Source organism: Eleginops maclovinus, chromosome 4, assembly GCF_036324505.1.
Source record: "Eleginops maclovinus isolate JMC-PN-2008 ecotype Puerto Natales chromosome 4, JC_Emac_rtc_rv5, whole genome shotgun sequence".
Lineage (NCBI taxonomy): Eukaryota > Metazoa > Chordata > Actinopteri > Perciformes > Eleginopidae > Eleginops > Eleginops maclovinus.
The window spans coordinates 19,937,900-19,952,590 of NC_086352.1; the positions used below are offsets into that span (position 1 = coordinate 19,937,900).

Here is a 14,691-nt window from a genome sequence, read left to right on the forward strand (position 1 = left end):
TACCAATTAACTTATTATCACCTGATCTACCTAATCCTGCCTCACAGTGTTGACCCAACACATCTTGAAATTAAAATTGTAGGAATGCTAGTGTGATTATTTTCTTAATGGTTACTACACAACCTGAGATTAAAAAAAAGATGAAATGAAGGATTTTTATTTTGGTCTCACAATTGTTTCAATCCCACCAGATGCATTTGTGTTCAGTCTGTTTCACTGCTGTCTTTATTGCAGTTAAGAATGACCCTGTACTGATCATGTTTACTTGTTGGCAGCAGAGATATTCAAAGCAACTAGAGGTCAGGTGTTAGAGGCATTTGTAAAGTTAGTGTAGACAAAGGAGAAACACACATCAGCATGTGTAATCTTGAGATTAAAATATCTAATGTCAGCCTTGATAACCAAAGGCTGATGTCAGTATCTGAGAGATAACAGTAAAGTCGTGGTGCCTTTGTCGTGTAGCAGGTTAATATATACTGCAGGTCTTGGCGTCCTGGATCCACGGCCACATTCATTACCACAGACAGCGGCGTAAAATAAGCAAACTGTACAAAAAGTTGACCTTCTTCAACTTAACTTCATTCACAGTGAAACACAAAACCTTTTAAAAAGTCAACACCTACGCCAGAACAGGAGTTAGTGCTCGTTGGAGTGAAGTCAGCCATTTTTAGTTTTGGCTCTTCGTTGGAGTCATCCTTCATGCTACTTGGAAAAGAAATGTGGATAAAACGTTTTACAGAGAATACCTTCACTTCTGACGGGAGCACTTTACTCTAGAGTCAGTATGTGTCACTGAAGCCCGGAGGCCGGATAAACCAAACCTTAGTGCTCATCTGTGGCTTTGAAATAAAGACTTATTCATGGGTGGGAGAAAGCACAACTGAGATGCTGTGATGAGAAGTCAAAGCATGTGTTTAGCTTGAGATGCCCCTCCACTGGACACTTGAATGAGATGCTGATCTGAAGGCAGACTCCCTCTCAGTCTGGTGCTGGCAGTGTGTTTTTCCTCTAGTCTGTCTGATTCTCTGCCAGTGTTCATGCAAGCTCGGGTCTGGCCTCCATTTCTCCGCGAGACGCCGTGCGCGCTCGCATGTACTCGCTGGTCTGATTCGCACCCTGACACCCATTGCCACGGCGCCACCTTCGTACCGCCAGGAAGGTGTTGACTCCGTACACACCTGTCACCAGGAAGCCGAAGATCTGCATACAAGTGGAAAAGGGAAGTATAATAACAATGTCAGAATTAAAATGGGAAGCAAAGGGTTAAGCGCTTGCATGGCAACATAGGTTCTTTATTTAGACTGATTAGGTTGCATCTGACGGACTTGATGGTTTGTACTGACCTAAAAGCTTACAAATATAATGCATAAATACACACATACAGATAAATTACTTGAATCATGCTTGCTACAAATACACAAATGGTCCTGTGTTAAAATAATGTGCATTCAAATTCATTTTGGCAGTTTAATGTACACTAAACATACATGTGACCAGTGTTCAGCTGGAGCGACCGAGCAGCAGATGATTCAATAATCTGGTCAGTCTCTTCTGCTCACACACACACAAGTTAAAAGTAAGGTACATAAATAAGACGTTTGCTAAAATCGAAGCTGATAATTTAAAAATGAATCTGCATGTATTTGCCTTGATAGGAAACGAGATGACTGATGATGGAGGTTTATAAAGATGTCTGCCATGTATCTGTATAACGTCAAAATAGAGGAGGGTTGTGAATACTCACCACAGCTGCTATTTCAGCTCCAGTCTTGTGGTTGATGAAGGCCAACACAAGAGAGGACAAGAAGAAAAAGAAGGTGCTGGAAGCTGTGTTAACCAGGTCCTACAGAAAGACACGCAAACAATAAAAGATTAGATTAGACTCAAAGTGTGCGTCACAACTATTTCTTACAGGATGAAGTTCGAAGGAGTAATTTAAACAACATAATAGGTGTTCACGTGTGTCAGTTCTGTGTATGCATATGTTCACAGTAATTGCATCACAAAAAATATTTGGTGAATGCTGAAAAAGGTTCAATACTCAGCTCCACATGAAGTATTTATCATATGTAAATCCTGAAATTCACTCAAGGGCTAAAGAAAAAAAGGGGATTCATACAGCAGGTGTTACATTACACTTCTATGTAATGCATCTATAGCACTCAAAGTGACAATGTTAGAAAAGCCTGCTTTTACATTTCCAAATGTTATTATTACGTTTGTTACTCCATAGCATATTAAAGTAATAATTCTATTACACATTTAATTCTGCAAAATAATACATTAGAGCTCCATCAATGCTGATACTAAGATTTATTTTTGATATATGAGTTTGTTTTGGCCCAATTATAACCAATTATACATTTCAGGAACAAGTTTGACAGGTAGGACATCTGGGATTATGTTTTATTTTTTACATGTTGAACAAACTTTTTGCTGACACTCTTCCAAACATCCAGACTGCATACTGCTGCTTCTCTATGAGTCTTATACTGCAGGAGGGCAAAGCAGCCAACAGCATACATGTGTACTTAAAAGTCACCTAGCACCTCATATTAAACACAACACAAATGTAACAGGCTCCATCCCCCACCTTTTACACAGGGGAAGGAGAATGAAAGAGATACTTCCCTTTGATGTTTGTATGTTTGTACTCTGCAGGAAAGGCCGTTAGGGAAGGGTTAATAATGAGCATGACTAGGGCTCAGCCCTCATGATCAGATGCATGACTGTGATTATGGCAGACATGGTGTCTCATAGGACACACAACGCTCTTACAATGGCCATGTCACACACACACTGACACAAACACACAAAAAAGACAACTCAGCAGGGTAGAAAATGTGAAGCTATTTGTGTGGTTTAATCAATAACACATTAAGATGGAAACCATAACATCTCATCTCACTGGAACAGTCAATGTCCACCAGTGTTATACTATAACCTCAAACTAAACACCCCCCCCCACACACACACACACACACACACACACACACACACACACACACACACACACACACACACACACACACACACACACACACACACACACACACATTGCACGACAATACTAACTAACAAACATTCATATCTATCTCTCCCAACTGGTTAAACAGGAAATGCTTCTCCAGTGTCTTGTGCGGAAAAGCTGTTGAACAGTTTTCAGATACAACAAATTCCCAGTAAGCTTCAGTTCAGTCCCTTCAGTAGACCCTCAGCCTGTCTGCTTCACTTATTTCCAAAATTCCACAATTCAAGCAAACCAGCACTCCGTAACACTTTAAATAACATAAGCACAGACTGGACCAAACCACTGGCTCTCTGGCTTATTATTGGCCCCTGTCATTGTTTTACAATCATCTCTATTTCTGCTAAGATTCAAAGCATTGCACCAACTAGTACGCTTTAAAATATTAGTTGCGTTCTAAGTTTTTCCCAAGCCCCTTCGGACTGAGCTCTTGCAGGCACCAAAAGAAATGTTGCGTGACAAGCGGAGAACCGGTCCACTACTAACTAGGAGAGGTGTGACATGCTTGTAGAAGGCATTTACTTAAAGTGGCCATAGAATGCATCTATCTGTATTTTAAATTGTTCTCTGATGTCTGCAAAGAAGGTTTATAACTTTGGTTGTTCCAAAAAAGGTCCAGATGCAGTTTTACAGACCCATTTACAAACCTACGATTTGGTCCTAGAATGAAACAAGCTGAATTGCCTTATTTGGGGCTCATTTAAATAATTAAGAGCTCTGCTCTGATTGGCTGGTTTACAAGGCGCAATCCATGGCTGCCTCAGAGCCCACAGAGGAAAGTGAAGTTTGCAAAACTGTGAGAGATGAACCATGGAGGCTATTGGCATCCAACCTTACATGTTTGAGCCTTTATCGGAGGAGGACACCGATGAATTTGAAGAACAGCCAGTTGGTCGGAGATTGGAGAACAACGTAACGGAGTGGTAAGTGTTGGCGTTAGTGTTTCCAGCAGCTGGTGTATGCAAATGTTGGGGCTGGACTACCGTGTGTTACGTCACACACAGGGATAGTTGTAATTCGCCCGCTTTACAGCTGTGATATGCATATCCATGATTTGCACGTGAAGGAGGAAACAATGGTGTTTGAGGTTCACGGTATGTCAGTTCAATGTACCGAGCTCTCCTTATTTGACTATGCCAAGGTTTTCAATTCCATGGTACATTTTATATCCTCAGTGAACCATAGCTAATTATTTTCTCTAAAACCTAAAAAAACGATGCCTACATTTTTTTTCAGTTTTCAGTTTTTTTTTTTTTAACTGTTTCTTATTTTATAACAAGAGAGCATACACAATCCAACAGTAAAAAATAGGCCAATTCATTTTTAAGCGGCCGACAAAAACCGAAACATTTTTTTTTGCATGTTTGTTTAACATAGATCACAGACATAGTCTTTTTGATAGATAACTTTAAGGAGTTCTCCTACAGAAGACACCAGGTTAAAAAAACTGTGATAATTAAAAGTTCCACTATATCAGGTTGGTGCAGAAGAAGGGGCGCCTCTATATATATGCTATATACTGTATACATGTTCAATATTCCTATATGTGCGTCCATGTTCCTGTTTTTCTCTCAAGATAGAAGCTAGGAATACTCATTGGTCCAGAACCATGGGAACCCTAGAGGACGAGCAGAGCATCAATTATGAAGTCTATTCCTTTGGCAGTCGCATCAAGTCCCGCAGGGCCTGAAAGCTTCATGCAAAAATAAATCGTGTCTCAGGCTTTCTCATCCACGCCTGACTGATTCTTTTTGAAAGACAAATAAAGATAACAGGGAAGTATTTCATCTCTTTTGTCTGCCTGGGTGGCAAACTTCAAGTGTCAAAACCCAGAAAGCTTTTATTGGATTCAGCTTTTAGGTAAAGTAAATACAACATGAGCAAAGTGCTCTCTGGTCTGAACTGATGATAGATTAATGACTACGGCTAATAATAACCACAAATCTCAACTATGTTTGCAAATTCAGCAGAGGGATGTAGATCATAAGCAGCAGAATAACAAAGAGTAACAAAACTGGATTAAAATAAACATGCATAATGCAGGCTTAAAGTTCGCAAGGTAACTTATGTTAAAACCCATCAGGAATACTAAGCATTAAGCGGAACTAAAGGGATGTTTGGCACTGTTATGTGTTTAACAGGGATATATATGACTACTAATACATTGGTTGAATATAAACCAATATAATACACAGATAAATCTGGTTAGAAATCACACAAAAAATATGGCTCACGATATTGCTTATGTTTTTGGCTCAGCCTTACAACCACCAGATAATAACTTCAGTTAGTAATCGAGGTGATAAACTTGTGTCTTATGATGCCAATTTGCCAAAATGTAAACTTCTTTTAAGATACATATAAGGATGAAAAGTATACTGTATAGTACACAATGAAGAGATCTGAATACCATCCAATCAGTTGCATACACAAACACATATTTTGTGACATAAAGAGATACAGCGGCTTTTATTACATTCCTGGTGCATAATGCTGTAAAGGACCAGTCATTCATACCAAACTGTGATGATTAACTGTCTGTCCCCAGAACAAAGCAACCAGAATATATTGGAACAATTTGCAGAGTATTAAAACTGTTGAATAATACAACTATTCCCGGCCTTCAGACTGTGAATGTTCTCCCTGTGTGTGTTCTCAGGGTCACGCCATTTCTGTCCCAAAACCCCTTAGCCTTGCCAAAATATGTATGGCTGTGAATATTATGGAAACAATTCACTATGCAGTGTGTCTTTATCTGCCTTTCTAGCCGGTTGTGCAAAAGCAAGCTCATTCACATAAAACAAACCATGAAGAGTCACCAAGTGGCTTTACAACAAGATCCCGGGGCGGCATTCATTTCTGTGTTGAACAGGCGGGAGAAGAGGTCAGAACTGGGTTTCCCCGCTGAGCTGCCAAAGTCATCAGAGGGTGAATTGGAGGAGATGGGATCACATAGCACATCATTTTACCATCAAAAGCTCCTTATGAGACATCCAACTGGAGCATAAAACAACTCACTCAACAGAGGAGGAATGGTTTTCTGGTTTTCCTTACTAATATATTTTTGCTTATGCTTGCAATGTCTTTGTGTATACAGAAATTATTTTTGCTAAGTGTGCTTCGTTTGTCCATTTTTTTCAAAAGTTACAAAGCCTTTTTTATCTGTTTGAAAAGAGGAAGACTCTGAATAAGCCTCTTCTGTTCCTGCACTGTAATTAATCTCTTTCCCCATTGTATGTGTATTGAATCTTCTTTATTGTTTGAATAAACTGAACTAATTCTACCGTTTTGAGTCTGTAAACAGGGGAAGGCAGCAGAAGGGTTAACAGCTGGTTGAACACTTTGAAATGCTTACTCATGGTGACATTCCCAGGGGGCTGATATGATTGGAGCAGCTTTGAACTTGGTAGACATAAACAGCGTGGTGCAACCTACAACTGTGGAGTGGAGTTGAGCATAATGTGCTTGTAAACTACACACCAGACCCTGCCCCACAAAAACTGAATAGCAGAGGGGATTTTGTGCTGTAAACACAGAATTAGTTGTCATCCAAATACATATTCTGTTTTAACAAATTATAAAAGACTCAATATCTTTGGGCATACAGCATGTTTCTAGCAATAACAATCAGCCACACAATGTTAATTTTTAATTTTAAAACCTCCTTTGTGAGTCTAAAGGCAAAGCACAACCATAATCACGTCTCCACATGCCTCTGCTATCAAATAATATGTGTTAAATGCATATTTCTAGACTGTTTTTTTGTATTTATATGGAAAATAATTTGAAAATCAGAGGCAACATGAGAAATGCCTCAGCTGAAAATAACCCGAAGTTCTAAGAAAAACTACGAACGGTGGAATTTAGATTATATGGACTACCACTCAGATACTGTAAAACGCTTTCATGTGATTTCTCTCTGCCAAAAGTACAATCAAAGGCACTCCCCTTTCTTTATGTATGAGGTGGAATACTGTACCTCGGATGCCATAAAGCAATCTGATAGCTATGGTTGGATTTGGACATCTGGCTTAACATCCACAGCGTACATACTACAATAATCTGCGCTGTGTGGCCTCTGGAAAATAGCTTTTTCCACTCTCCTCTGCAAAGGATACTTGGCTGTAGCTCAGAAAACACCAACGTGTGTATGTAGGCAAATACTGAACACCCACAACCTCATTTGCTGACAGCTGACAATGCAACATCCTGGTGGTAACACTGAAGCTGTTCGCCCTCAGAATCAGTTCTATACTCTATATAAGTTTCATAATTTACTGGTATAAGTAGCTTGTGCTGAGTCTGATAGTTAATGCAAGACTCAGGCAGTCCATGTAAAGCTTTATTAGATATGGTCTGTATCAGATACTAGTAGTTTAATAGTGAACATGTCGGAAAAGATAGGGCTGAGAATTTGGCTCATACAAGGGGCTTTAAGTACCTTTTTTTTCTAAATTGAAGCGAATATAGTCTGGTCCTGTCAGACATCATGTCTGTCTGTACCTACCGGAAGGCTCCAGTTGAATTGGGGCACCTTGGTGTGCAGTTTGAGGCAGAATATGAGGAGGAGGACTCCGGTCACCACGAAGCAACTGCAGCTGACAAATTCGAAGAAGTAGACCCCCCCACAGGGAGAACACATCATGATAGTCTCTATGCAGATGAATCCAATCAGTGATAGGACCTGAGGTGAAGAAGAAATGTAGAACAGCATGTTAAGTATTATGTTTATTATGTTTTTTAAATGTCTGTCTCTCTTTATGATTGTTATATCAGTCAAACCCTTTGTATTGATTTGTATTAATGGTATATGGATATATCTTTAAAGTCATTCTCCGAACAAGTCTACAACAATATGGGAAAAAAAGTGTAACATTTTCGTCAATGCATAAAAAGAAATGCTTCTTCGGAAAAGTGCTCCTCAGCATGTAGGTCAAACCATTTTCTTTAAATTTTAAAGTTTATTTGTGCTGAAAATTCCAAGCTTTTCCAGATGATGAAGTGATTGTCCTATGAATAGACCGGAGGCCATGAGCCCATCTCAAGAGTCCCGGTCCTGGCAGCCTGTGAAGATGCCTCCCTCCGGCCAACATCCATCAACAAACCACAGCATAGGAAGAATTCTGCTATTTAGGTGTTCCTCTCGCCATCCAGACCCCGAAAAAACCACACACAGATTACGGATTGGCTTGGAGCGGTCTAAAAACCAGAGACATAACAGAACCAGGAGAAACTCACTGAGACTGATCACCGACCTGAGGCTGCTGAATTCAAACCAGTTTAGACCAGATCTGCTTGGTGTTTTGTCTTATCTGTGTTTATCTTTCCTATAGCAGGACTGAGACACATTCATCAATAGAGTATGATAACATTGGATTAACAAATGTTCATGCAAAGGTGCATCTGGCCTGTATTGCATGAACAGAGGACAGTTTAAACAGGCATTAAAAGGGTGTGGTGTTTCTTTTCCATTTTGTTCTCCCCTTCATTTGCAACAGCTACTTATATGTTGTATGGCATCTCTCGTAGAGTAATTTCATCAATAGTAAGTCCGATTTATAATATGCCGCATAAAATCAACAAAATGCTGGAAAACAAAGCCAAAGATTTAGGACGTTCAACAAGAATTTGGTAGACACATGCTTTCTCTAAAGACAGACGGAAAAACCTGACAGGTACGTTACAGTTCCTGCTCACCAACTCACTTAGAGTGCAGAAAGCGTTTTCAATAAACTGCTGTGGTCATTGCTTTTATCTACAGTGGAATAGAGTCTTGCTACATTCACTGCTCCTTCTCTATCAGCCTGACACTTACAGTAAGTCTGTATGCTCCAGGTTGCGTTGATGACTTGAACTATTCAAGGTTGCAGGGCTTCAATCTTGGTTGAACTCATTTTTTCAATAGACTATAATAATACAATTGTGGTTTGTTTTCACTTTTACATATATTATGTTAGGATGAATAAAACCCCCTGGCTGCAGTGAGGCACTGTTATATAATGCGAAGGCTATTACTCCAGGCAGCATTGCACTTGGTTAAGCTCCATTTACAAAGCTTTAAGAGCCACAAATCATCATTAAACCAGAGTTCCAACGTCTTTCAAATACACTTCCTATGTTTAATCAGAGAAACAAAGTAAAGGGAATTAAGCAGGTATGGGTTTAGGAGTGTCATCAGATCATTTCAAGAATTTCAGGGGGCAGTGAGAGAAAAAATACTTTAGAGAGATGGTCACATGGCTGCTATACTGTATGTGTGAGGTAACTGACAAGGGAACAGGGGACAACAACAGCAATACAAGCAAAATGTCAGATAACAGAAGAGGAGGAAAACTGAGAATTGGAAAGTATCGGCACTAGGATTAAAACTATGCCATTCACCAATAGTTGAAAAAATGTATAAATGGAACACCTTATTCCAGAAAAACAGTTTATACATGAGAACTATATGCATTGTAAAGAATGCACACATAAATAGATGGCTCCAACATAAGCCCCGTCTAAAAATAATCTTTAAAGCCTTAGATATGTTTTCCATCCAAACAAAAAATGGCTTGACAATAGTAGATGAATACAGTCAAACAAACATACACAGATAAGCACACAAAACATTGGACAATATACTCTCCATGTAAAGCTTTGTTCAGAGCTGCTTTTGACATGGAAATGAACTGAGCGCTGTCACACGCTGTTTAGATCTGTGTAAGTGTGTGGACTCATCAAATTAGGCTTCATTAAAAGATGTAGATAGCACAAAGATTTGCAAATACCGTGCCTTGTATATAGAGACTCGTCCTACATCATAAAGTTCATCTATGCAAGGTGAAATTCTGACTTAAAATCCAAACAGTTGGATGATTTGTAAAGCCCCAAATAGATTTCTCTGAATCCCCACAGCTAGTATCTCATTGCTTGACATTGCAGTACAAATGCATATGAGCACAAACCCAAACATTCTCATTAGCAGAAACCCCTCCTCCCCTCCCTGAGCTTTCAGCAGCTCAATAGACAGTCCTATTTATCCGTCTTAATGAGCAGAGTCTACTGTTTCTGACAGACAAACTGTTGTGTGCTGACTGGTACTGGTGACTGTCAGTGGAGGACTCTACTGTTTGTGACAGACTCTTCATCCAGTCCTTCAGTGAGGTTATGTCTCTCGTGAGACATAACCTCACGAGAGATACCTAAAGATCCACAGATAGTACTGTATGTACACGACATGTCGTGCAGAAACATTACCAGTGATACACTAAACACAAGAGACAGCAAATCCACAGAGCAGGCCACCATTAAGACAAAAGCTTTATTTTGTGCAGCTGCTGCAGCGTCATTAGATCGTGTAGTTGGATAGGAATCCATCCAAAAAGGTTACACCCAAACAGGAGTGGAGGGCTGCATGGGTTGAGGGGGTGATGTCATGTCTGTTGAAAGAAGCTTTCCCCAAGTCCCTGTGTAGCAGGTGTCAGGCAGCCTGGGGGGAGGGGGGATGGCAAAGCACCACACTGGATAATCCTGTAGGTAATTATTTTATGTCAACATTCTCCCCTACAACACCTGTTTATTGTACATGGATACGTGCACAATGGACATCATATCAAGTCTCTTTCTCTTCTTTCTCCCATATGTACACAAATCCTTATCTTTGGTATTATGCACAATATTAGTTGCATTTGAGGGCCTCTTAAACTCAGATCCCCTTCTTACACACCATCTGCTCTGGGCAGAAATCTAAAGGATGAGTAAAAGAGGCGTTGCTGTGAGGATAATGCAACGGTATACTGTATGGTGCACTCCGAGTGCTATGGGACCTTGTGCACTAAACATTACCCTAAATGTAGAAGGTAATTCAGCAGAATCCCACAGTTGTGTATGTGATGGAAATTGTGGCCTGAATGCAGGTTATATTTCACCCCAGAGGATAAGGAAAGTGCGTTGTGTGTGTAGTAAAAGGCACATGCATGCACAACGTTCTTGTTGTCTTTGTGTCTCCCAAAAAGCTCAGAATAAGTAATGTTTCAACAAGAAGAGAACAGAGCATATGGCGTCTCTCTCCCTCACTCAGAGCAGGAAGTGCTCACTGACTTTTGTGAGCATCTGGTAATTTCATTACACAACATCCATGGATCCACACAAAAAAATCACCTTAGCAGACTATTTTGCTACTACTTGTTAGAATAGGAAAATGTGGGTTCACATACCATCACGAGTGAACTGTTATTCATCCTGAGGGCATGGGTAACAAAGCAGGTTTGACTGGGGTACTGTCAGGCCTACAAGGTATCAGGTTCCAGTTAGTGTAGAGGAGCAGCAGCTGAATATCAGTTGGTCTTTGTTGACCCAGTCGCAGCAGAAAGACAGTGCCAAACCTGTTGGCAGGATGGACACACCTTGCTCAGGTTACATCCTAATTGGGGTTATTTCTGATCAGGACAGGGTCAGCAGTAGCAGCCTGCCTATCCATTCATTCAAGGAATGACTGGCTCTATAAAAGCATTTGCAAATGCATTTTAGTGCTCTGAAGTGAAGCAACTACACAGCTCTATTAGTACTAAGCACCCTGGTCTGCTCTTAGGGAAACTGAATTGCTCAGTAAAAACAGGGCAAAGGTCTTTCTTAGGGCAAACATGGCTAGGTGTGAGGTAATATAATACACTTTTGCCTGCAGAACTCATAAGTAAGTATGCATATTGCCAAAGGGGTGTTTAAGGGGCCCAAAAATGACACAAAAGCTTTAAATATAACACATATTTCATAAAACAGGATTTCCTATCCCTCCATATGTGTTTGCGTTGATGCTTATCATCACTCCAGCCATGTAACTTATTTCTGTTAAGATCATCTATTAACAGCAAACAACTACTGCCCTTTCAGCCGAGGAGTAACTTTCCATTTACAAAGTGATCTGAATAACACGCACAAAGCCTCATCGCAGTGTTTCCATATTAAGCACAAACTGTCCTACATCAGCCATGTAATGAACATCAAATGCAGTTAGCCTTGCATTGTCATCAACATCATCACGCAGCCCTAGCTAGTACAGAGCTAAACTTTTAGAGGAGAAAACGATAAAAATGAAAGTCAATTAAGCATTAAACTTTGGCAGCAAGCCTTGCAGGCCTCTCCTTAGGTGCTGAATGTAAACTTAAATGACTTTCAATTGTAGTGTCCTTGTCAGTAAAGGACATATGACTAGCTTTTTGCGTAAATATAGTAACAGCCCTGAACAAACTGTTCAAGTACAAAGAAAGTACAAACAGTAGATTAGTAATGGGAACCAAGATAATGTTTAACACTTGTGTACAACTAAGATATACCATAGCTGTTATATTTGAATGCAAATACAATTTAACTACACATTTTAGTGCAGCATCCACATTAGATTGGCATTAGTGCCTTTACAATGTTGTGAGCAGATTCCAATCATTATATTAACCACATGAGGGAAAGGCTCACTGAGCCTTGAAGCAGGCATCAGCGCACATGTGCACAGAATGATATTAATTACTACATGTTTTAAATCTGTAGTAAGCCATTGCAATAAAAGGAATGTTATTTAATGTAGTTCTGGAGAGCCAAGTCAAAGACAGTATTTTATCATTTTCTGTGAAACAGTAAAATACTGTGAATATGAATCTTCTAGTTCTCCCTGCTCCAAACTCCTACACTGATGACAGATGGCTTCCTATCCTCACCTCCCACGTACTCAGAGGTAAACATCACAGGTGTGTGCAACAGGCTGACTGCTCTGCTGTAGGACCATAGGGAGACCCAGACACCCACAAGCTGAAAACCATTTTCAAACTTTAAACAAAAGCTTTAAAAGTGAAGCAGAGAAGCCATAACTCTGCAGCTTATCCTCCAACCGTTTGGACTTCTAGTTTGCTTGTGCTATCCAGAAACATTGTTAGAGGTAATTGCTAGTTTCCTCAACTCCATGGTTTTTCCTGTTGTGGACCCACATCATGTGCATGAGTGTGCAGGCCTGTCTGAGTTTGTTGGCACCAGAAGAAGAGAAATGGCTCTGGCTCGATAGATATTTCCTCCTCTGGTGAATTGTCAGAGCTTTGGGAGCCCTCATTTTGCTTTGTTGCTGCCTCTGTCTCAGTTCAGCCATCTGGTTTAGGTGTATTGGTTTAACATAACACTGGAAATAGGTTTTTAGTTACTCTACCAACCAAAATGATTATACTCCTTTTTTTTATCTAAGAGCAATTCAGACCATAATCAAATACATACTATCACAAAGGGCATTGTTGAGTGGGCCAGCAGTGGTAAAACACGTTTAATGACTTGTACGCTATAAAATCACTAGTAAGGTACTGTGGGGACACCATTGAAATACTAGCATTTTTGTTGAAGCCAATGAGCATCCTTCACAATAAGAGTCTACTGAAAACAAACAACGTTTAGCAAGGTGCATCAGGGTAATCCGTAGAGACTACAATCTTTTATATTTGAGCGTAATGGGGTCGGCATAGCTACTGTTAGCATGAAACCTGACTGGCCACTATAAGTTATATGTAGGTTAAACAAACCAGTAACTGTGGAGGAACTTTTAGTTAAATTACAATTTTGAGTTTAGTATTTCAGGTAAACAGTTAGTATTAGTGTTAAAACATAATGCATTGAAGGCAAGCTTCAAGAACAGCAGTACTTTCCCTGAATGTAGAGTTATGTTGGCCATATGTTAGTGGCTGTTTAGTTGATGTTCTCCACCAATGGTGCGTCATAGTTTGGGTTACTAACTTCAATGAGGCTGTACATCTCTGAACGTTACAGTAATATAGCGTTGTTCTCACACTTACCACTTCAACCACCTTTAAAATCCCAAAGTATGACTTTAGGTACTCCATGTCGCACCTTATCCCCCCCAGAACGTTCCTCGAAAGGACGGGCTCAGTGGTGGGTTGATACGGGCTGCTGGCCCCGGAGATCATGGAGGTGTTGGAGGCCTCGCCGTCAAAGCCCTCTGCCTCCTCGGTGGTCCTCATGATGTAAGTCGGCAGAAGCTGGACTCTCGACAGGCAATGTTACCGCATAAAACCCCACGCTGACAAACCGCCTGGATCCACCTCAACACCGCAGGTTATGTTTCAGAAAGCACACTTTGTTCCATGCAGGCTGTAAGTGGATGGAGAAAACAAACCAGACCGTCCACTTTTCAGAGCCGCCCCACGGGGAAGCAGCCGCGGAGGTTGCTCTGCAATATTAGGCGCAGAAATATCACGCTGGGGTCCGTGGATGTAACCATGCGCTGATTCCTCCTGGGTACAATGTTGCGTCTCTCAAAAATAGCCGCACTTCTAACTATGTTAGGCGGGTCACTTGTTCCGAGTCCCAGTGTCACTCCACCGTGGACGATTCTGGTTTGTTCAGCAGCATCGGGACAAAAATGCCTACCGGGCTGTGTGGCTCATATGAGCGACTGAAAAACATCCGCCCATTATGGCCGGGAAGAACCGAGAGAGAAGCTTTGTGTTCCCTATTGTAAACTTATGCAAGTCCCTGCAGCAGCCAACAGTGAGGCTGCCTGTACGCCGCTTTCCTCACTATGGATGCGAGGAAAGCTTGTCTCCACCCCCCTGAAAACTGCACATTCTTGTGTAGGCTCTGCGCCAGTTTTAAGTATTCCCTAAAAGCCTGCAAAACGAATCCAGCCAGAA

At 40.7% G+C, this 14,691-nt stretch overlaps 1 protein-coding gene across 1 annotated transcript; it reads right to left on the reverse strand.

The window, feature by feature from the left end:
• Positions 1–141: 141 nt before the first annotated feature.
• Positions 142–14,611, reverse strand: cmtm4 (CKLF-like MARVEL transmembrane domain containing 4). The gene is made up of 4 exons (XM_063881282.1): positions 13,834–14,611; positions 7,536–7,712; positions 1,745–1,843; positions 142–1,200 (listed from the first exon to the last, which is right to left on the reverse strand). Exons 1-4 carry the CDS (start codon positions 14,017–14,019, stop codon positions 1,036–1,038), a joined length of 627 nt encoding a protein of 208 aa, XP_063737352.1. The 5' UTR covers positions 14,020–14,611; the 3' UTR covers positions 142–1,035.
• Between the last annotated feature and the right edge of the window lie 80 nt (positions 14,612–14,691).